This window comes from Molothrus ater, chromosome 10 (assembly GCF_012460135.2).
Source record: "Molothrus ater isolate BHLD 08-10-18 breed brown headed cowbird chromosome 10, BPBGC_Mater_1.1, whole genome shotgun sequence".
Taxonomy (NCBI): domain Eukaryota; kingdom Metazoa; phylum Chordata; class Aves; order Passeriformes; family Icteridae; genus Molothrus; species Molothrus ater.
Window position 1 is genome coordinate 2,116,605 of NC_050487.2, and position 24,517 is coordinate 2,141,121.

General features: G+C 42.6%; 1 protein-coding gene across 1 annotated transcript in view; it reads right to left on the minus strand.

Moving 5' to 3' along the window:
* LOC118690109 (glypican-5-like) overlaps positions 1 to 24,517 on the minus strand; it is a 379,548-nt gene that overhangs the window by 339,727 nt on the left and 15,304 nt on the right. Inside the window, exon 2 of the mRNA XM_036388826.1 lies at positions 14,157 to 14,318. Coding sequence (XP_036244719.1) covers positions 14,157 to 14,318 — 162 coding nt within the window. The remainder of the gene's footprint in view (positions 1 to 14,156; positions 14,319 to 24,517) is intronic.

A 24,517-nucleotide genomic window follows, 5' to 3' on the forward strand; every position in this document is an offset into this window, starting at 1 on the left:
GTCATAAGAGTAATTTTGTTTTCAACAGAAATTAACTACAGTGGGTTTTGGTTTTTTATACATTTACTTTCTCTGCAGGACTAAATCTCCATAAATTATATTATTAAATCCAAATAAAGAAGAGAAGTGCCTGCCTCTCTTTGCATGTGTATATATCAGTACTTTACATTTTCTGTATCTCATATGTTCTTTTGGCACTTCCTGACTTTCTCCTGTCCCCCAGCAGGACCCAATGAAGGATCCTTCTCTCAGGAATCCATTTTTGGGGGTTGCCAGAAGGAGGTTTTCAGTAATGAGTTCAAGCTGGCTCGTACCCATTGCAGTTCACTCATTTGCCACTTAACAATATATTCTGTGGCACATCCCAATAAAGTCATCTTCACTGGGGAAACAGAACCCTTCCCTTTTCTTTGGCATCATAATTGAAAAGCTTTAGTTTCATTCTGTCCTTGGAGCCAGAGCCCAAGCTCAATTAAATCAGTGCAAAGATTATCAGGGTTTTTAACTCCTTCTGGACCACAGCCAAGGTGAATGCTACATTCTGTTTTGCAAAGACTACATACATTTAAATCAGAGAAGACTTTCTCATTCCTGTGTTTGCAGGTAAAAAGCAATATTCATCTTGGTAAGAGCTGCTTCATCACTCACTGGTGCTATATCCTCCTAGTACCTGTCAGCACTGCTCAGTAGCTTCATGCTCAGGGACAGAACCTGCATGCCTGAAAGCTCTCACCTTCATGAGAGTTATAAATATCAGCCACTGCCACATAAATCCTGACAGTGACTCCAGGATGGCAGTGGCTTCAGCAGGAACTTCTGAATCACTGAAATTCCCTTTACTCCCAGTGCACAGATGCACTCTTCCATTATTCCCAAGGATACTGAAATTAGTTACATACATGAAGACTGACATGTTCATAACTAATCCCAAACAATCAACAGAACAGCAGTCTGGGTTAAAAGGATTCTCCCTCCTGCAGCTGGTCTGCTGTTTCTTTAATTTCACATTTGATTGCTAGTGCCCCCAAAACATTAACTTTTTTGCAATAAATTTGGCGGCTTTCACATTTTCTGACCATTTTTTCTCAGCTGACTATACTTGAAGAAGTTAGTATCTCTGGAGTGTTAAGTTTAAAGCATTAAAAAATTAAAACTATTCCTTACATTTAGATATTTATATTTGTACCTTTAGACCTACTCCCCATTCTGTGTGCCATTATTTTGTCTGCAGTGTTCCAGCATTTTACACCTCATGTTTACAACTACCACGTGCTCCTTTTCTGCCAAGTTTAGTGAAGAAGGAAGGATGCAATGTGCTACAGGAGGTGAGTCCTGCCAAACCCCAACAGCCTCTTTTCACCCCATTCACTCTGAAAAAAAAGTGCCTCAGATTTAGCAGTCTGTAAGAGCATTTCAGAGACCCACACATCTCTGTGCTTTTAAAATATAAAAATTTCTCATATTTAATCTTAATTGCACACCTACATGACTGGTATCTGGATCATTTCCTGATGAGTGAGATGCAGAAATAGCCCTGATTTTTGACTTCTAGTCCACAGGAAAATATAAAAATCAGCTCTTTGCCACATGTCAGAAGTTTTCCTTAGAGCAATCTGCACAGGTAGGAACAGAAGGAAGGTATTCCAGAGAGACTGGGCCATATTTCCTGTTAGGACTTTCACACAACCACCTGGCCCAAAACTGCTGAGAGAGAAAAGGAGGATATCACACATGAGGAAGTGATTAAATGCATGTAGAAAAGACATTCTAGCTTACATAACTGCTTTCTGTCTGCTGGTCAGCTGTTATTTCTCAGAATGCTATTTATCCCCCCAAAATTCCTGCCTACCCAGCTGTATGAGCACTGTTCTTGGGTGGAACAGGAGCCTGCAGCTGGGCTAAGCCTGGTCAGGGGGAGAAGGAATGAGGAGAGGTGGCAGAGCAGTGAGCTCTGCACAAGGTGCCCCTGGGGCCCAGGGCTCAAACATTCCAGCAATCCCTGGTCATGCATGGAAAATGCAGATACTACCAGAAGCCTTCTCAGAACACAGCTAAAAGGGACAAAAAGAGATTGACATGTTCCATGTTTCCACATGTGCATCTCTAAAATCCTAAAAGCAGAGACATGCAATGGATTGTTATGAAAAGCATCTACTCCTGTCCACAGCCTTCTGTTCACAATAAATGCTATGAAACCCAACAAAAGCAATAACAGAAAGGGTAAAGAAATTATTATATCCCCTACAGACACACCTCTTTTCCCACAGCAATCTAAAAGAGGCTGAAGGAAGCTCTCACAAGCATTTGACAGAACAAATCAGAAAAAAAATTACACAGCTGCAAAACAGTCGTGGCAAAAAGGGTGAGAACTATTAAAGCTCTTCTTTCTGTAAAGAATCCATGAAGGTTTGCATCAATCCTTACCTTCCAAATGTAAACCATCTAATTTTAGCATGGTACAAAGACACAAGTCTCAATACAGGAAAATGAAGAGAGCCAATCTCAAGCCTTTCTCTTTCCACTGAAAAGATTCAGAGCAGATGAAGTTATGTTCAGCAGGACAAAACTGTTGAATCCTTTCACATCTGAGAAAAAACACCCTGTAATTGTTATGAACAGGCCTGTAGGACTGAGGGAAGGATCTGGGAGTATGCAGGGAAGACAGGACCCGTGAATTCCTTACTTGCAAGTCCTATTCTTACATTGCTTTCACTCAGATTCACTCCAAAGCCCAGAGCTCCTCCACACCATGCCTGAAGAACAGGGGGAGGGTGGAGTGGTTTTGGTTTGTTAATTTTAAATTTTTTTTAATTTTGAGATTTTTTAATGGATGTGTTGATGAGCGTGGTGGGCTTTAGTGTTGGTTAACTATTAATGTATTTATTTTTTGTTGTGAGATAGTATTAGGAGAAAGGTAAGTAGGTTTAAAATTTTAAAAGGTTATAAAGGAAGTTTTATTAATAGTATTAAAAGAAAAAAGCTGATAATGTAAAGAAATAAAACTTAAATTTTTAAGTTTCAATTTCAATGGGAAGCTGCTAGGCAGGAGCATCAATCCTTTCCCCACTGAAATGGATAGGAAATAATGCAGCACATTTTATTTATAACATAAATTTTCCTAATCCCCAAATCTGAATGTAGAGAAAATGTCTTGGGCTATTTGTCAGGCTGATGACAATTAAGAGATTCAGTACTTCATTAAGGAAACCCCAAGTCTCAGGAAAACAGCAAACAAAAAACAACTCAATAGCAGCTTCCAGAATATTTACACTCCGTCTGCAGGGTCTGAAGTGGAGAAATGCAATCCAAACAGATGTCCCTGAAAAAGGCACAGGACCAGGAATCCACTTAATTACTTCAATTAACTTCAAATCTGATATGCTGCACATGTCATCTAACTGATATTTCTGAGGACAGATGGAAAGCCATGTCCATTAAAAATCATATGGAAAAGTCAGTTTTAGTGGGAATTGTGTTGACATACCATGGATTTGAGCAGACACCTCTACATGGTTACAGCACAGCAGCTAGCTGGATATGCTGGCATTTCCTTAGAAATACCCTCTCCCCACACTGGTGTACACAGGGCTGGTCCAAAGCACCTCTGACACCCTTGCCACAGGGCAATCAAAAAAATAAAATCAGAAAAAAAGGACACAATCACAAAAGAAACACACCAGCAGGGTTTGCTTCCTTACCTCCAAAGTCTGCTACAATTCTAAAAACTTTTGAACATGTTTTGTCTGAAGTAATTTAAAATCAAGTACATCTCTTTTTAAACTAAAGCCTCCTCCAAGCCTGCCAATCCCAAAGCTCTCAGCTGGTGGGTGACCAGGGAAGCCATGACACTGCCAAGTATCAAGGAAACTGTGAGCTAAGATCCAACATGAATTCTGAAATCTGATCTAAAAATCCCAACATAACTCAGAACACTCTCTCTTACACTGAACTACACGACTCTGTTGGTTTTGCACACCCTGCATGTGCCTGTGCTGCTGTCTCTGGTGTTACAGGAACTGTGATGTTCCCAGCCCCAGCCCATCAATAAAATACCCCACAACAGCAACGAGTCACTTTCTGCCATTAACTGTGTGAAAAGAAAACTTTATTCTCTTTTTTCACAACCAGACACACCTAACAGTTTAGATCAGTAATGCATTATGTTACACAACATTACTAAAAGGCACACATTCAAATTACTCTAAAAGCAGAAACAGATTACACCTGCATAACAGATTCACTAATTTGGCTAAAAATCCCAAAATAATCTAAGTCATTCTCCCTTTGCCTTCTAAACCAAGGCCAAAAAAACCCCAATGGCAGTGTATATGTAAACCTAAAAAATAAATTTAATTTCCTGAGTACAGTATTCATCCACTGAGTCTACAGCTGGCACACTGCACTGCACCATCACTGGGGCACAGAGCTGACACTGGAATCTATTTCTATCTCCTGTGCTCCCCTGAACACACTTGCTTTGTGATTCTGCTCTCTTAACTTTGCAGTCCCAGTAATTTTCTTTTTAAGTCTGAAAATGCAACAGTGAAAATGAAGAATTTCTGTCCTTTTACACCCAGTTATCTATAAGGTTTTTACTCATATTTTTATTGAACTGCCCAGCATTTACAGTATTGCAGTACCAATGCTCTTGCTCAAAAAACATCTACAATTTTGGATCTAGAAATGGCCTAAGAAAGTGCCTCTCCTGTTTTCAAATTCACAAGTAAAGGGCTAATAAAACAACAAAAGGAATTTTTAACAACTGCTCATCTTTGGGAGAGAAGGATGTGCAATAAAAAGCTGAATTATCATTGAAATACCCCCAAACTGCAAGTCAGTGGTCTTTTCATTCCAAAAACCACTTTGGAATAAAAGTAAAAAAAAAAAATAAAATAAATCCTTTGTGCAGGATCTTCACACACTTACACCCTTATTCAGAAATTTGTCAGAAGACATTCTTTCTCAGGTCTACGCCCACTTCTTTTTCAAAATGTCAGCCTGACTTTGGCAAGCAAGAACCTGAGCCTCAGCTGCAGGGGGAACAGTTGGATTTCAGATTTCCTGAAGCTTTCCTACAGCCAGCAGCAGAGCCCTGGGCTGAGGGATGGATGAAACCAGACTGGGGCAGTCATGATGGGAATTTCCTGATGGAAACACCACGTGAGACCAAAAGGGAAACAAAGGGACAAAACCACCCACCTTCTAGAGCACAGGAAGGAGACAACAGAAATTTCACAACAAGGCTGTGAATTAGGTGTGCAACTCCAGAAGAAAGGACAATAAAGGAGATATACCAGGTAGCCAAGTCCTCAGATTCATTTGCTCACTTTGCTTTTGCAGGCTTTTGGTCTTTTTTTTTTTTTTTTAATGAATGAACACTTTGTCTCCAGCCATCTTTGTGGTTTCTATCTCAACTAACATCTCATTAGTTTGTTGGGCTACAGTTCCACCATGTTTTTGTACTCTGAAAATAAAATCAACAGCCTGACAAGGCACTGGAGAGAACAAAGAGGAAGAAAAAGACAAATACAAACACCAACAGGTGAAATATGGACAGGGATGGAAGACAACCAAATACATGACCACATTATATATATATATGTGTGTGTGTGCAGGTTCAGTAGATTTCTTGTTGTAGCACCACGATGCCCTAGCCACATTGCCTGAAAAGCAGTTATAAATAGATGATGAAGAGACTGTCCCTGCCCCAAATTGCTGACATTCCAGGCATCAAATGGCAGCCACAGGCAGACAAGCTCAGGAAGAAAGTTTACATGATGATTGTCAAGGCTAAATGGATGATATCTTATCTGGATGATTTGCTGTTTCCTTTTAAATGTATTTAATGTTTATTTCTCTCACCACTTCACATGGAATCATCCTGTCCTTTCAAAGCCTCAGGCCAAAGAGTTCCATAAAATCTGTATTTAATAAATTGAATGTTACAAAGATATCTAAACAATACAGCACTTCTGCTTAGCAGTCAAAGCACTGCAATCCCAGGAACCAGCCAAAAACTTCAATACTGATAAGTGTATAATGATTTCCAGTGTCAGCTTCTGGCAATATTCTTGTTATCCACAAGCACAGCTCTGCAGATGCACTCCTCAGGAGGAGCTGCAGCATTTCCCAAAGCAAAGCTGCACTCAGGACCTGCTGTAACAGGAGCTGCTCACAGAGCTGGGCACTGCCAAGGGTGACTGCCCATTGCCACTGCGTAAGAGGTGGCAATCAAAGCACTGCAATCCCAGGAACCAGCCAAAAACTTCAATACTGACAAGTGTATAATGATTTCCAGGGTCAGCTTCTGGCAATATTCTCCAGTCATCCACAAGCACAGCTCTGCACATGCTGGAGGAGCTGCAGCATTTCCCAAAGCAAAGCTGCACTCAGGAACTGCTGTAACAGGAGCTGCTCACAGAGCTGGGCACTGCCAAGGGTGACTGCCCATTGCCACTGCATAAAAGGTGATTTCAGTCCAATAGTTAAGACTTCATGGAGGGTTTTCCTATGTTTAAGGAGAAATCCACTATTAACAATGCTGTCACCAGCTGTAGTTACCCTATAAAAACTTATGTGGATGTGATCATTACTGAATTTGGTTTGCAGGACAGTGATTTCCTTTCTACAGCTAGAATTAAGCATCCTTCCTAGGTTTTCATTTATTTTTCCACTTGATTTGAAAGCATAGTCACCAGAATTTTCTTATTTCCTCCATTATTCTTCTGATTTTTCCTGTGTTCTTTTAAAGACTTGTGATTTTCTTCCTAACAAGCTGCCCAAATGACAAGCAGCAGCCAAGGGATACATTAATGCAATCAGAAACACACAGAAATTACCACCAAGACCAACAGGTATTTACATTCCAGAGGAGTCAGAGATGCTGATTAAACACCAGCATCACAGGTGGATAAATCCTGGCAGTGAAGGCACAGAGAATCTTTACAGCTCACACAGCTCTAACATGAAAGGGAGCACAGGAAAAGCCAAAACTGTTCCCATTTGGTTTTTTATACTGGGAGAAAAGGCTGGAATTACTGGCCTGTAATTACTACTGTACCTGACATTTAGATCCCAGCAGGTGACCAGCAGCATGGGTTACAGTGGAAAAAACTGAATGAAAGCTGTACTTTAGATGCAGGAGGGGACCATTATCAAGGAAACACAGAATGGGATCAGTAGTTTGATTAGGGAAATTATCTTTTCAGTTCAATTTAAATAACCTTGAAAAAACCAGTGAAAGCCATACAAAACCATCAGATACTTGCTTTTTGTAATGTACCCTATGGGAAATCAAACAGTATGGGAAGAATCTAGAGGCACACAGTCTTACAGGACATGAGAGGCTGGAATTAACTTCTCCACAAGCTCATTTTATGTTTAATAGGCACTACAAGAAAATTTTAAAGGTAGATTTTATTTAAAGGTTTTATTTGGGACTTTTCCCTATATAATTTTCAACCTGTATGTAGAAATAAAGTAAATTTCTTAAACTATTCATGGATAGTAGATCTCAATGATTTCAATTTCTATGAAAAATGGAACCATATTGTATTGTTGGCACCAAGTAAGAAACATATTAATTCTTTCAGTAATGTACAGCATGAAAGCATCAATCTGAATCTAGAATCCTGACAAAAATGTACACACAACTTCTGAAAAGGTATCACTCCAAAGCACCACAGGTAGTCCTTCAGCCAAAAAGAAAATACCACCTCACACCATTGAGAAAGTTTAGAGACAGAACACATAAGCTGCACAGAGAGTTCAATAATCTCCATTCACAATGTAATGTTAATATTTACTCACAGTCCCTGGCCCCCACCAAGATTTTCTTTTAATTTTGCACATGCAGAAGATAAAAGGTGAGAGCATTAGGGAACAGCACATTGCAAACCTTTTATTTTGCTGAGAGAAGGACAATTACAGGAAAGAATTTAACAACCCCTTCCACCAACCCACATGCAAAGACTGAAATCTTGGCAAAGCCCTGGGCTCTAAAACCATACATGGCACATAGAAGATAAAATCTTACAGGCAATAACATATTTGTAATGGTAAGATTTCAGGATCAATGGACCATGGAACAAGTAGGCAGTGTGTTTAGAGCAGGAGAGCTGAAGCACAATTAAACAGCATCAGCACACAGTCAACACTGCCAATTCTGCTGTGGCAACCAAAAGATAACCTGGGAAGAAGGGAATTGAGGGACAGTGAGCCCAACAATGGATAATCACACCACTGGGTAATTGGCACATCTTGGCCTACACTTGGCAAGCTCTGGAATTATCAATTTCCAGGGAAGGAGGGAAGCATGTCCATATTTCTGATAGATTTCCCTGTTCATTTACTGCCCATGCCCTCATTTAGGGCAAAGCAGCCCAACCATGCCAAGACCAAGGACAAAAGGAGCATCTTTCACTCCTGCAGCAAACACCTCACGAGACTACAGTAAGACAAAATTCCTTCCTCTCCAACGTCCCTAGGAAATCCTTTTTGAGAGATATCCTAGGGTATATGATGTTCCACCTCAGGAAACACATCTTCCCTTCCCTGTTCCTCCCTTTACCTGCCTGCAGCACCAATACACCCACAGTGAGGTACTCCACCAGTGCCTGAAGTCTGTGAAGAGTACCCAGTGCAGTGCTGTGTCTGCATTTCAACAAGGACCAGCAGCAGCTGAGCTGAGCCTGGTTTGGTCAGGGCTGCACAGCTGGGAAGGGACATTGCAGCCTTGGAGGCATGCACAGCTCTCACTGCTGCTGAGGACACAGATCCACTGGGGCCCTGGAGCAGGAGGGGGACAGGAATGCTCCAGCAGAGCCTTTCCCTCTAGTGGAAATCGTTTTTGCCTAGAGCAAAACCAAACTCTGCATCCTGGCCTGTTGGAGTCCTGGATGCTGAGAATTTCAGATTTTCTGTGCTGCCAGGCACTGAGCCCAGGAGAACACTGCATTTGACCTGAGGCCATGGAGAAGGTTCCAAAATGGAATGACAGAACTGGGATAGTGGGTGTGGAGTTTGAATAGAAGTGTGTAATATCACATGGTGGAAAAATTAGAGTTTGAGGTTTTAGAATATAGTAATATATATGGTGCAAGATGGAGGTTTTAGGGCAGAGACTGGTCCTTCTTCTTCACCTTCTTCTTCACCTTCTTCTTCCTGGGTTTGGGTGGTATTTTGTCACTGGACATTTTGTGCCTTGTTCATGAAAGACTGCAGAACTCCCTGCTGTGAGACTGGAACTTCCAGCCCAAAGGTCAGCAGAGCACAACACAAGTGGGAAGGGGTGGAGAACAACTTGGCTGAGTAAATAACCAAGCAGTACAGGACTACAAAAACCTACTTAGAAAACAACACTTCTGCATTTCTGTAATCCAGCAGTAAATAACAGGAACCAGAAGCACTGGTGGTGAGCTTTGGCAGGTTTCTGCTGGTGATGGTTGGCTTTTTTTGAAACAGCTCATCGATTTTGGACTGCATCCATCTCAGCATCGTGGCTACACTTCATGCAGTAATTTACTTCAAACCAGAGTGCACTTCTACAGCCAAGTCTTTGTTTTGTAAATGTCATTGCACTTCAACACCACTAACCAGACACCCCTATTTCAAGCTGATATTCCTAAATTCAGTAAAAATAAGTATCAGGAACACTGCAAGAGAGCCAAATGAAAACAGAAAATGTTTTTGACTCCACACAAGCCTGAGTGCACTGTAGTGTATGATTCCCTTCTGGGAGAGCTTGGATCAGTTGATTAATGGGCCCACTGGTGTTATCCATCCCAAGATCCCTGAAACCATCCAGTCATCCCCATTCCCCATGGAGGCTTTCAGAGGAAAATCTCTGTGCCTTAGGACTTTATGGATAAACAAGGCATTAACTTTCAGGCATTTTACTGACAACCAGAAGTCCTGGACTGCTACAACAAGCTTCCCTTTCTGTCACTCATGTCCTTCCCAAGTTTCCTGCTTGGATCAGATGGCAACAGGGCAAACCAATGTGCAAGCACTGCAAGGTCAGGGCACCTGCAGCTATTAGAAACTGCAGCAAGGTGCTTACCCAACCAGCACCTTCCCATTCTGTAGAAAGCAGAAGGTGAGCACAGCTTTGCCAGACCCTGTGGGTTAGAAGTGAGAAGAACAGAGCTCCAAAGCTCATCCTCCCTCCTGTACCTGGGAGAACACTGGAACTGGTCCCAGCACCCAACCCTCAAGGTCAGATGAATGTTATTTCAGAAAAGCAAGACAAATTAGTGCTTTATGACCAACAGACTTTGTTCATGGAAGCTTTCTCTTCAGAGATTAAGTGAACAATCCCTATTGCCTACTGTAAAAACAAGTGCAGAGAACAGTAATTCTTTTAAACTGTTGAGCTCAAAGTTTTTCACCAGATCTCTGACAGCTGCTGATTTGGTGACTGAAAAGTGATGTAGGTTTAAAAGTATCTTGTTCTGCCTCTGTGCAGAGACTATCAGCAGAACAAATAAATTATCAGTGTTTGGATTCTCATTACCTCAAATTAGCCTCAGCATACGATGACAGGAGCAGAGCCAAGCTGTCTGTGGGTCCTCATGTGGCACCTGTTAGCACTCCATAAAGGACACAGAAAAGGGAGGCCAGGTTCTCTCTGCTGTCTGACCACAACAAAGCTTTCCTGTCAGACTATCCATACCTCTTCTGACAGCACTGTCAGCCTGCACACCCACACTGCTCCTAATCCATTAACAATTAAGCACTTGCCACACTTGGAGGTGTCCCCAAAGGGGTGCAAGGACTGCATGAGGAAATTGGGGCAGGGATGGATGACTGGTACCGTCACACAAAGACATCCATCTAAAACAATACATTTGTTTACAGGCAAGCCTAAAATAACCACTGCAACAAAGGAAGCAGTAAGTTCAGAGGAGAATCTTCTGGTTATCACAGGGGAAAGTGAGATACAAAATGAAAGTGTCCTGTTTCCTCATTCATTTAAATAGTTCTGCTGGGCATTTCAGGCTGCAGCCACAGGAGCAAAGACAGGCAGGCACATCTTTGGGTGGGACAAAGTGACCTGCTCCAAAATGCACCCACAACAAAGCCAGCTGTGCAGAGCCAGAGGCTGACAGGGAGGATCATCACAACAGGCACATTCCCCTCTGTTACACTGCTCCTGTTACAGCCTGGATCACTCACTCATCTCATGCCCCTCCTCCTCCTTGCCTATGATTCCATTTGGAGCAGTCACACATCTGTAGAGGGACTAAAACCATGGCTAGGACCTCGAGGCTACACCATGGACCAGAACATGAAGAGAAAGAAATGCATCAGCTTTCTATGAAACTCTCCCACAGGCCTTGCTTGCATTCAACCTGCCAGGGCCCCAGATGTTGTGTCCCTGTATGGTTTTGCAGGAGCTGATTGTGATGCTGTGCCTCCCAAGCAGGCCCTTCCATTCCCCTGTCCTGCTTCTCATGGGGAGGGCATTTTTCACTGCAGTTGGTGCCAGTGGGGCTCTTCGTACTCACATCAGTGCTATGAGCACTTGAGACAGGCATTCCAGCAAAACACATCCATGCAGAGGCTTGATTCTGTAAAGTGTCTGAGCAAAAACACTGCTAACATTGGAAACTTTAAAGGGGAAAAGTAGTGGGACAATCTTAGTGCTGAAGTTGTCCATATAAATGGATTGGGCACTAGCCCAAATACAACAAGCCTGCCCACAGCTGTGATATATTTAATCAGGTCTTACAGACTAATTATCCTGCACAACTAAATCCACCTGTGAAAACTGTCTTATTTCAGTTGTGGGCAAAGCTACTTCAATAACATTTTCACTTTCAAGAAGAAAACCCCAAACAGTATCTCTTGAAGTCCAAAATACCCACAGCCACCTGCAGTGCCAAGGCAGTGTAGAAGGAATATTTAACCAAATTCATATCAAAACTCCTACTCACCTGAGAAAGCTCCTTATTATTAATACTTGTGGCACTTAAATGTCCCCAGAACTGTCTTGTGACTTCTTTGAAAGAATATAAGGAGATGATAACTTAAAAAAAACCAGAAACCAACATTCTCTTTGGGTGTCTCCCCTTCCAGAAAAGTTTTCTCTTTTTCCCAATGAAATTCAACTGCCACCATTATGTTCTCAGTGATGGACTACTGAAAATCCATCTCTTACACCACAGTAATCTTGAAAATTATTTCATCAGCATTGGTGTAATATGAACAGTATTGTCTGCTTAAAGTGCGTAAAAACCAGCTTAGATTTCCTTTCCTCAGAAGCAGGCAGCAAGGCTAACTACTGCTTTGCTTTGACTATACTAACAGTACTAAAAATGTGTATATATAAAAGTAAATTGTGCATGAAAATTGTACAAGTAAACACCACTCCATACAAATTAATAAAGTGCTATCTTTCAGTAAGTCTGAGTCAGTTCTCCCTGCTGCAAAAAACCATGAAATCTAAAAAGCATCTGAAAGCTTCTAAAAATCAGGGTTTCCTTTTCTCAGGCTGTAAAATGTGCTGTTGGCACACTCACTTTATCATTCAAAATAGCAACAAGCGAAAACAGCCCAAAAGGACAGAGTTAATTCAATGCAAAGATCTTCTCTCTCAGTAAATGTCTCGCACAGCACCACTCTTAGCAACAGAATGTTGATCCAGCACAAGATAAAGAGAGAGGCTTTTCCCTGACACCTGGGACAAAACCAAAGAACAAAAGCAGCTCCCAGTGCAAGCCAGCAAAGTTACATTTCTCAAGTGTTCCCACCTAATGCAGACAGAAGGCCAGCCACAGCAAGTCACAACAAACAAGCTATTTACCCACTTCCAGAAAATGCTTGTAAATTTAAACTGTGTGAAATGTCTAACTACTGCTTTCATTCCATCAAAAGGCTTCATCTGCAATGGACAATAAAGGCTCTGGCTTGACCCAAAGGGGCTGCTAGGTCAATCTATTCTGACCTTACCTTTATTCAATCATAATACTGAAAGATTGCTTGAATGAATAAGCAGCATTTAACAATGCCAACAGGCACTCTTTCACTACAGTGCTCCTCTGAAGTGCCCTCCAAGCCAATTCTTTAATGAAAGGGGATATCAAACATTTCCAAAAATTAATTGTAAAATAAATCAAAAAATGCCATTTCTCACTTGTGGATAAAAAAAGGAATGATATTAAAAAAAAAAAAAAACCAAAAGAAGAAAATTTTTCTCTTGCCCCTTTCATGTCTATTTCAGACTTCCACCATCACTTATTGTCAATTTTTGATAATATGCTGTCTCTTATTAACTGTCAGTCACATCTTTTATTTATAGTATTTTTACTCAAATGGGAGAAACCAGACAAAAAAAGATACCACTGATAAAACCTGCCTTCTAACAATAGATCTTAATCACCCAGGCCTCAGCACTTGGTATTTTAATAACTACTGGCTTCGTTTCAGAGCCCATTCCATGAGGGTGCTCAGCACTGAACACAGCAAAGCAGAGTTAAAATTAAGCACATAATTGGGCCCACAGAGGTCAGTAAGCTGCATTCACCACTCACTGACTGATTTAATCACTCAGCTACCATAAGTTTAAAGTTCACAGCCTATGTTTAAATGCCCTTCTAGAGAAAAGCCTGCAGTACCCAACACTACAGTGCAGAGTTCTCCCCAAGCATTTTCCTCCCTGTAAGAGTACAATAACCACCTGCATGGAGGAGCTAAATAGTCTGATAGGTGTCTGTTAGAGGAAGGAATCTTGCATTTTGTCATGAAGTAAGAGCTGTATTCTCATTTGACATGTCAGAGCACTCATTTTTCAGCATCCACAAATAAATGCATCTTCATTTAATGTTCTACACCTGTAAATGGTTTAGCAACATAAGAGAATATCAAAAAGCAGGACCAGCAAGCACTGAAAAGACACTTAAAAATGCCTTTAAAAAATCCACACTAACCCCAGAAACCCCTTAAATCTGTTCCTAATTAGATTTAGGAAGATGCTTAACATACCAGTCAAGATTAAGTGCCATCACCTTTATCTCAAAGCACAACCATCAAAGAACTGGCAAGCAAACCATAAGGCAGTGACAAGAGCATGCAATGCAAGAGGAATGAAAAATAAAGATAAGAGCTTTCCTTTGAATTGCAGAGAATACTGTTACAAACTATCCCAAATTTCCTACCTTGAAAAGCTGTGATGTGACCAACAATCATGTACTTCAGCTCAAAGTTCAGGGCCTGGATGCTCTGAGCCCTCTCCCTCCGAACAGCTGCCTGGTAACTTTCTTCCATCTTTTTGGTGCAACACGTTGGTGCCCTGTGCTGGCAGATCTGTAAATCTGACTCTTAAAGCAAACAAGAAAAACATAAAAATTAGAAAACCCCCGAACTCGCACCATAAAAGAAATGCATCTTAATGTCAGAACCACCACATTTTCAATTTTGAAACAAGACAAAACCCACAAGGAGTGACAATGTGAAACTCAGCTGTTGTCAGAAGGACACAAAGTTGTGATGATTTCATTTGAGTAACATGAAATTCTCAGCTGATAAGTTCTTTTACACTCTTAAGAACACTGGGCACAAAAGTCACCTGAACACAGTAAGGGGCACAACAGAATCATGGTCATGAAGATGCACCATCAAAGGGGAAATATTTCCACCATACACCCTGCACTAAAGGTATCAAAACTTGAACGTGTGAGTGATAACCTTGCCTCAAATCAGGATCCAATACTCAGCCCTAGTGTGCCTCAAGGAATCACCTACACACCTCTTACACTAGGGGAACCTTCTTTAAAAATCTCTGAGCTCCCAGGCAGCTCATCAAAATAAAAAAAATTAAAGGCACTGCAATCACTCTCACTTTGCAACTACAGAGAAAGTTGAAGGCTGATTAAAAACCTTATTCTTGTAGAATGTTTTTTTTTTTTTTTTAATCATTCCATCTTTGTACATGTTTTAGTAAGATTAGTATCCTTGGTAAGGGGACCTACATCACAGAGTTGTGGCGACACACTCAGGGTTTGTTTGTTCTACACCACAGGGCTTGCAGGTGCCAGAAAGGATCTGGTACACACTGCAGGTGAGTATTTTCTGAAGCTCCACAGATACACATTTTTAGAAGGGGAGGAAAAAAAGGGAGACTGTTAAGCAAGCAAACCCCAAAGCAGGGGCACATAAATATCAGAGCCCAAAGAGTCACACAGTTTTAAGTGTGACAGCGTGTCAGGGGCTTCCTTCCCTTCCTTCCCTCCACCTCAAGGCAGAAACAGAGGCCCTGAGGGAAAAGGGGCACAGTGTCCACTTCCCTCCCATCCCTCAGGCTCTGGGATGGAGACACCTTTGCCAGGAGCACCAGTGGCACACAGGTGGCCAAGCTCCCCACTGCCACCCCAGCACTGGCTCTGTGGGCCATTCTGCTGGAGCTGTGTGTCCCCACACTGCCCCTCCCTGTGCCCAAGGGGGTCTCTGTTTTCCACCACTGCAAACACAGCACCAACAGGGCTGGAGGGCACACGTGCATGAAAACCACCCCAATTCTCCAGAGAGCCACGATTCCTCCTGAGGGTTTCTCCCCCAGGCCACTGCAGAGAACCAAGAGCAGGCCTTGGGATGGAAATATTAATGAACCATCACCTGCACTGCCCCTCACACCTGGCCCTGCAGGCAAATGCACAGCAATGCATAACTGACAGGGATCAAAAACACGAGGATGCACTCAGAAATCAGGAGGCACCCCCAAAGGACCAGGCTCTGCTCCAGTCAGCAGCTCACTGTGTCCAACCCGCAGGCAGGAGCTTCAAAAAAATAAATAGAAACATCTCATTTGACTCTAAAATATTGCTTCCAGTTTATAGCCACTCTCATTTGAAAGTGCAGCTAATTTATGTCAAGAAGGTCAAAACCAAAGTAAAATATTTCAATTCACTACATTTTTATACAAGTTTGCAAACAAAGTTCAAAGTTGTCACAGACTGAGCTGAGTCAGGTACCATTTTGGAGGTGGGTTTGTTTCACACTTCAGTCTAATCTCAAAAATGGGAAACAAGGACAGTGTGAAGGCCCAGGCCCCACTGAAGGCCCTGTCAGGAGCAGCAGCAGGAGGGCTGCACTCGCCACCAGCTGGGCACGCTGCTCCCAGGCTGGAATGAGCTCCTTGGATGGGCTAATTTTAACCTGGATGGGCTCCCTGATCCACTTCACCCCCTGAACACGTGCGTCCTGTGACAGGAACTGGGGCACAGGGAAGGACCACAGCTCAGAGCTGGCACCAGCAGAGCACCAGTGAAATTGAAATGCAGGCTGCAGAACAACTCAGTCAGACACAGAGTGTCCGAGCACAGGGACTGGAAATGTTGCTCAGCATCTGCAGGGCTGGGATGCTGACACCAGAGCATTTCTGCTTATAGATAAGCAATGTAATAGCTGGCTCTCACAATTAAGAGATAAGTATTATGTAGATGTATAAGGATTTTATTGTAAGATGTCATTCCATAGTCCTCTTTCCCCCCTTGTAATAACCTTAGTATCAAGACATTCAGAGGAGGCTGGCTTGGTACCAGGAGGGGCAGCATCACAACACCTGAGCTCCAGTCAAGAATCTCCACCAATGCATGGCACAGAAAGAGCTGACTGACAAAACTTTAAGAGGGACTAAAGATATGAAAGGCAGAGCATCCATTTTGTAGATAAGCCACATGGCCAGTAGTCACAGGGGGCTCCCAGTGCTGTAATTTTTCCTTTTTCAGTTGTTTGTGTTTCTGTTGAGGTTTAATAAAATTTTAAAAAGTGAGCAGTCGTTTTCCACAGCAGGCCTCTGCAGTTTTGTTTGACAGGGCTTTGCAAAGCTCAGAGCTGTATCAGGAAAGGTTTGAAATGGCAGGAGCTCTGTGCTGACCCTGGCTAGGAGGAACCTGTGGCTACCAGAGCTGCCCCTGGCACTGCCCTCTGAACTGAGGCACACAGGAACCTGCTTCTCCTCCAGAAAGCTTTAAGGATACTGATATCTCAGCTGGAACTGCACTCCTGGCCTTCCCCACCCAGATATTTCCCCCATGAATGCTCCAGGAGCCTGAGCACTGGGATTTGTTGGTCCAGAGCCAGAATGACACAGAAGGCACTCCTAAATAGAAACAGCACTAAGCCCCTGACAGTTCAGGAGCCTGATGTAAAAAACAGAGCATTGAAGGCCCAGCAAAGAGCAAGCCCCACTCTCCTCACAGCACTGTCAGGTCAGAGCTGCCATGCACACAGCCTGGCAATTTCATCTGCTCCAGCATTAGCCTCAGGGTATCACTTTTAACACAATTATAGAAACCTAATAAAAGGTTTCACTGCTATACGTGCCTGGCTGCTGAGATTAAATTAGAACTCATTAGTAATGTCTTAATGTCTCTAATAACTCAGATACTAATTTTAGTTTATCTCATCTCTTTCATCTTGATGAAGAATACCCTCTCCAGTGGGAAGAGGGGAGGAGCAGGGACAGAGGGGGGGCTGAGCCCCCAGAGACAGAGCACCCCAGAGTGAGCTGCCCACCAGCCCTGAGGGCAAACTCCTCCCTTCTTTAAGGAACAAAGCCTTCAATACACCAGAGAGAAAGCACCATTCCTGAAAGTTACCAGCAGCATCATTTCAGGATTTCACCCTGCTAATTTCCCTCCAGGACTTGTGTTATCAGCTTTCCCCAAGCTGCCCCTCATTTCCTAGCTCGCAATTTGGGAGGAGCCTCTACCTCAGCCTCCCCCTTAAAGCACATCTAACTACACAAGAGCTTCATCCAGTCAAGTTTCAAGCAACTACAAAGATGAACAATACCACAACCACTCAGAACCCATTTCAGTATTTGACTACACTCATGGTAAAGTAAGTAAATTAAAAATGTCTATCTGAAGATAATTTCCCATGTTCCAACTCACACCTGTTTTTTTTTCAGCATACAACCCTGGACCTCCAAGAAGCTGACTCCACTTTCTCTGTTTTCTCCCAAAGGGCAGCAGAGAGCAGTATGGCCTCCCTTGACCTTAATCCTCCTACAACTGAACAAACCCAGCTCTCTATTCCCATGTGTTCCATGATGGGAGCCCCCTGCTAGACTAACTTTGTGCCACAGATGCAAAGCACCTGCATCCAAGGCACTTCTCTATTTCATTTTCTTATGCATTAACTTACTAACAGAGCAGAACACTTTCAACTCTACATGCCTGGGCTTCAGTTCCAAAGGGTTTATTATAGCTTTCCTAAAACAAATTAATTTTCTGCTTCAGGTCAGATGTAAGGATTACTCTGCTGATTATGTACATTATTTTTCCATTCAAGTCTTTTTCCCTTGAGTACTGGTTAAAAATATGGCCTGGCTTATTTTTTAAAGTGAGAAAAACTACAGACTTTAAAACCTTACTGTTATTATAAAAAACAGGATAAAGTATCTTCCTCCACTTTGAAAAAGTGTCACATTCAAAAGAGTAGGAAAAAACTGTCACATTCAGAAGAGTAGGAAAAAAAGTACCTGAGTGTAAAGCATGTGTGTTTTGGAATGCATCAATGATCCCTGATGAAAACTAGTGTGCAACCCCAGAGCAATTAATACATGCCAAAGGCATCACCTTCAGACACTGCCCTGTCACAATTATAAATTACTTTAGGTGCTAAATGCACAGAAAACTATGTATCCTACCTGACATCCATCTGGCCAGCTCCATCAAAATCAGCTGTGCAGTATTTTGTGTGTTGCTTGGAGAACTTTTTTGGTTTGAATCAAAAATTTTGGGACTTCATTTTGAGCTTTGGCATAAATAAAATCTAAGACTCTGGCCATTAAAACTAGCTGAATCAGTATTATTTCCCAAAAGCAGAGAGGCCTGTTTAGCAAACAAAATTAACTTCTTCCAGAAGCTAAATATATATTCATTTTGTTAGCTGACCATGTAGTTTAACAGCTCTGTCCTTAAAATGCTGCACACACTGTAAAAGCCATCCTCTGCAACCAGAAAGCCAAATTTAACACACACTAACTGATCTAGCTGCACCAACTTTTCCAAAGACAGGCTGATTTATTTTTTTCAAACAAGCTGAGCCTCTAATTTCCACTGCAGAGAAGAGTCCTGAGCAAGCACAATCAGAGGGTGAGCTCAGTGCAATCTTTCTTCTGACAGCTTTTGCCTTTGTATTTTGACAAACATTTCAACAGTATTTCCAAACAAAGCTTTAGTGCAAAGCCCAAAATTTTAATGTTGTACAAATACCTTCAAAGGCTCCAAGACTGATTATGCCTCAGTAACACAGAGAAAGGTGCCAGGAGTACGTTGCATTGTGTCTGGCCCAGCTGAACAGGAGCCAACACTTCATCCTTCTTGAGACTCATCTGTCTGGTATAGCTGCTGCCTCAGCTTGGGGAAAATTCAGCAATTACACACAAACTGATTTGGGGATGAGGCCAAGTCAGATGAAAAAGGAGCTATTTCCAACAAGGGCTCTCCCTGCAATGACTTGGGCCGTGAGCAGAGCCCACACCAGCACAGCCACATCGAGGAAAGGGAATCCAGCCACTGCAGGCTGCCCCAAGTTTGTGGGGTTCTTTTTTCATGCAGCCCCAGCAGTGCCCAAACCATCTCCACCTTCAGCTGCAAGCCTGCTGTCAAGAAACTCACCCAGTGGCCATCCTCACCTGGCAGGGAGCCCAGCTCCCTGTGCACAGCCTTACACCACAGCTCAGGCCCACCACAAGCAATAAAATGTTTGCAGATACAAAGATGTGGCATTTGTGAGGGTCCCCAGGAAGAGGTGAGAGATGAGAATTTGACTCCATGTTTTCAGGAGCTGATATATTAATTATATTATATATCATATCATATCATGCTATACTAAAACTATACTAAAGAAAGAGAAAGGATACATCAGGAGGCTTAACAAGAATGAATAATAAAAACTCATGACTGACTCAGAGAGTCTGACACAGCTGGACTGGGATTGGTCCTTAATTAAAACAATTCATATGGAACCAATCAAACATTCACCTGTTGGTAAACAATGTCCAAGCCACAATCCCAAGCAGCAAACACAGGAGCAGCAATCAGATCATTATTGTTTTCATTCCTCTCTGAGGCTTCTCAGCTTCCCAGGAGAAAATCCTGGGCAAAGAGGATTTTTCAGAAAATATCATGGTGACACAAAGACAAGCAAAGGATCTTCAACTCATCAACTCAACATGTGCAGAGCCAAACAGCTGCTGTTTTATCTGTCAGTGTGTCAGATATGGTAGTCACTATGCTTGAAGTAGTGCCAGGAATTAGCACAAATATCAACAAGCCAGGGCACCAGTGCTCTGGGACATGAAATAGCAGCTAACTCAATAAACCTGCTCTCTGGGCTAGCAGTAAAAGCCAGGCAAGCTCCAGGGAGCAGAGTCTAAGTCAAACTGAGGTGTCTTTTCTTCCTGCCTCAGGTACACTGGAGCCAGGCCCTCCCACACACATTTCCTGACTAGGCAGAAAGAACTTTCCAATCTAAGTCTTTCCTCTGTTTTCTTAAAATAATCCTACTATCAGCTTTAATATAAAGATCACACAGACAAACAGCACATTCAAAGGTCCCTTGAAAGGAAGAAGCTCATGAAATACCAAAGCAGAGCCCAAATTTGTCCCATCCACCTACATGCAACTTGGCAACATGCATATATCCAGCAGGAAACCTTACAAGTGCAGTTTGGAAAACACAAGTTAAGAAAATTTCCTTTCCCCCATCCCTCCTTTCATAATGTACATTAACAGAGATACTATTTAATTGGATCAGTAGACTTTGCATTCTCAGTGTTCCTTTGAAATATGCTGAAACATGACTAAGGCTATGACCAGATGTGCTACTCCAGTTGAAACAATCAAGGCTCAAAGGTAAACACCTCAAGTTTCATCAAGCACAGCTTAGATAACCTACTAACACAACTACCAGCAAGTGTAGCTACTTCCAACTTTGTCAAGTCAAATAGCATCCATTTGCTCAAGAGTTCTTGAGTAGATGTGGAAAAAAAAAGTATAAAAGCCCACAAAAGAAGAACTCCTTGATGGCACTGGAATTACACCTGCACATCCAAGGGTGGTGGGAACCTAGAGTGGGACAGCAGCCCTGGGTGTCAGACTCAGAGAGCTGGCAGTGCCCCAGCCTGCAGGACAGCTGGAGGCCATCAGGCACCAGCCCTGAGCAGCTGCCAGAGCAGGAACTCTTCCAAATACACAGCTCTCAAGGGCAGCATCTGCACACTGAAATGTTGTTAGGCCTGCTGCTAGGTGCATTTTGTTGAGTTTTTTTCCTTTTCCCTCTGCTGTTTGCCTGGTTCTCACTGCTCCTGTACTCTGATTTTTGGTGTCATTTCTAAAGCACCTTCTGCCTTACCCCATAGGTCACTGCCTGCTAGGATTTTTACCCTGGCTTGTTCCCCACAGAACCCGTCTTGTGCCTGGACCCAGTGAGCAAAAAAAGCATCTGAGTTTCCTAAACTGAATGGCCCTGCACTCACTGGAACCTACACAGGCATAAACCAGGCACTCCCTTCACTCCTTCAAGTCCATCTCCTCATTCTCCCCAGACAAGATTCCTGTCAGAACTCAGTGCATCCCTCTGGGTGTCCAGAGTTGCCAAGGACCCCACTGGGGTCTCAGAGACCCTGGCACACAGCCCAGAACACCTGGGGATTTGATTTTGACCCTTGGAGCAAGTTACCAGCTTTGTATGAAGACCTGAAAGTCACAGAGGTTTGAATGGTGTAATAATAAAATATTCACAGGGTGAAAATGTAGATTTTAGGATTTTTGGTATGGGGGTTGTGGGGACAAGATGGAGGAATCTGGGCGTGTCTAGTCCTTCTTTCTTCTTCTTGGTCTCCATTTTCTGCAGTGATGTTGGCACTTTGGGGTTGGTTTAGTGTAGAAGTGCACTGTCTAGCATGGGTGATAGGTATTGGGAATTCAGTGTAAATATGTTCTATGTAGCTTGTAGTATAAAAGGACAACACCCCCTCAGGGGTGGTCAGAGTGCCTGTGGCTGCCCTGCTGAGCAGATCTCTGCTGGGCAGAAAGAAAATTTTATAGATAAGAATTAATAAACAACCTCAAGACTGAAAAGTGAAGAGTCCAGACTCGTTCTTCAGTTGTGAGGGCCGAAGCAGAGACATCCTGCACATCTCAGGGCTGCAATTAACAACCAAAACCCAGAGATTCCCATCTCTTGATCCTCCCTGGCCCCTCAGCTCCCCTTCTCCCTGCCTTCCTCCAATTTTCTGCACACCTGTGGGACACCTGGAGCAGCTGGACACATTTCCAGCCCATGGGGCACAGCTTCCCTGCAGGAAGGAGCAGCTGTGCAGGGAGAGACCTCCTCATCCTCAGTTTTCCAGGCTGTTCCTTAGAGAGTCTGGCTGTACCCAGGAGGCTGAAAGCAAAGAGCTGAGAAGGCAGCTGTGGTCACTGTTCTTTGCTTCATGCCTGTTACCAGACAGGTAGGAGGAAAAGGGAATGGAACTCACACACAGGAATAAAGGGTCCTGTAACACACCTACAAAGCACCCACAAATGGAGATTTTCCCGTGTTTCCCAGAACAGCCTGGTTGTCTGAAGGGTGTTGGAAGATGCATCTTTGGCATCAATGCCCAGCAGCCATAATGCCACTGCTGGTAAACAGAGTCCTGAAGGAACAAAGTGATTAACTTCCACAGTTCACTGCCCCCTCCCTCTGGTCTTCCCCACACCAGCCCTAACCTCAGAACCAGCAAAATTTCAGTAGGAAGGCACAAAACTCATAGAATTTCACTGCAAACTCTTAATTAAGCAGCTGAGCAGAGACTCAGCTTGGAACATGCAAGAGCAGCAGGCAAGCACTGCCTGCCATGCCCAGGGACTGCCCTTGGCCACTCCTCCGTGCCTGGCACTTCTTTAGGTGGGTGATAAATTCTTTAATGCTGACTACACTCAATAACTTCCCATGAGCACAGTGCTAAGTGAGATGTTCTCTGAATGTGGGAGGCAAGCAGCAGGACACTGACTGCTAAAGAGCTTGCTAACTACACACCACATGCAAATTCAAAAGATTTACACTCTCAAGGATCCATCCTTTTTTCTCCTAGAATTGACACAGAAGCATGAAGACTGATGTACCAAAAGTACATTATAAAACAACTCAGGCTGGTGGAGGCCATGGATTTCAGCAAGGGGGTTTCTACATTTACTGCATGCCAACTCCTTCCTCCACTCTCCTGGGACAACACATGTCACTGAATGCAGAGGTGAGAGAAAAATTACAAGAACTTTCATTAATTTAGAGTCTATTACAACTCATCTTTCATTATGTCTCACCACATTCCAAGCAGTAAATCCCATACATTTTCTCCATCACCACAAAAAAAAACCAAAAACATAAATGCATACAAAATATTTTCTAGAGGAGTCTGGCAAATCTTCCTACTCCATGTCTAGTAAATCTACCTACTCCATGTTATCCAAGGACAGCTATGAACCACCAGCTGCATTCCTGCTCTCCAGAGGGGACAGCATTTCACTGCCACAGAACCCTGCCTTACCTGAAGAATGAGATACTGAAACCACAAGAGCTGGGAAGCCTCAAGTGGAACACAGCTTACAACAAAACTGAACTGGGTTCAAATGGAAGAAGTAGGTTTCCAGCTCTGTACATTTAGGGAAAAAACACTTTCTGAATGCAAATCACACAGGCTGCCTATCTAGTCCTACAGGGAGGACATAAAATTCTTCATGAAGGGTGTGAATCACCTCATTCATCTCAACTCCAAACCCTAATGATAATTCAAATGTCAGCAACTGTTTTATCAACTTTTTAACAGGAACTGCTTCCTAATGTGCTCTACCTGCTGTGATAAGATCCATACAAAGTGGCAAAGCACAGAAAATTTCAAAGATATTGACAGGATCACAATAAAATGTATTTCCTATTCTTCTTCATTTTATCTGTCAACATAAAATCTGTAAGAAGGTTAGACTGGAAGAAGAAACAAAAGCAAAGATAAATCTAAAGGAACCAAGGGACTATTGGACATTTGGGCCTCAGAAAGGGAAATTGCAAGAACAGTATTTAAAAGGAGAGGAATAGCAGCTCCTCAATACTCCCTTTCCTCCCAAAATTTGAGTACTTCTGGTTTTACCATCTCACTTGAAAGCCATACATGAAGCCAAGTGCTCAACTATTTTCTCTTCCTTAAAAATATGTCCTAGTCTTGCCTAAGTATTAATTTTACAACTAAATCCTAATGCTTTCAATGAGCTTTTCCTGTAAGCCTGTAACTTCATTTTTGTGTATGACTTCAGAATGAGAAATGGCTGATTTAGATCAGTTTTTACCACCATTTGAACATATTTCTTTAGGATTCCATTCTGACTTTCATTATTTATTTTTAGGGAGAAGAAAGAAGAAAACTATAAAAATCCAGGTGAAATACCCAAGAATTTTAAGGAAAGCACCCTACACTCTTGATACTATTTACACAAAAGGAAGAACTGAACCATAACCAAGCAACTGCTTA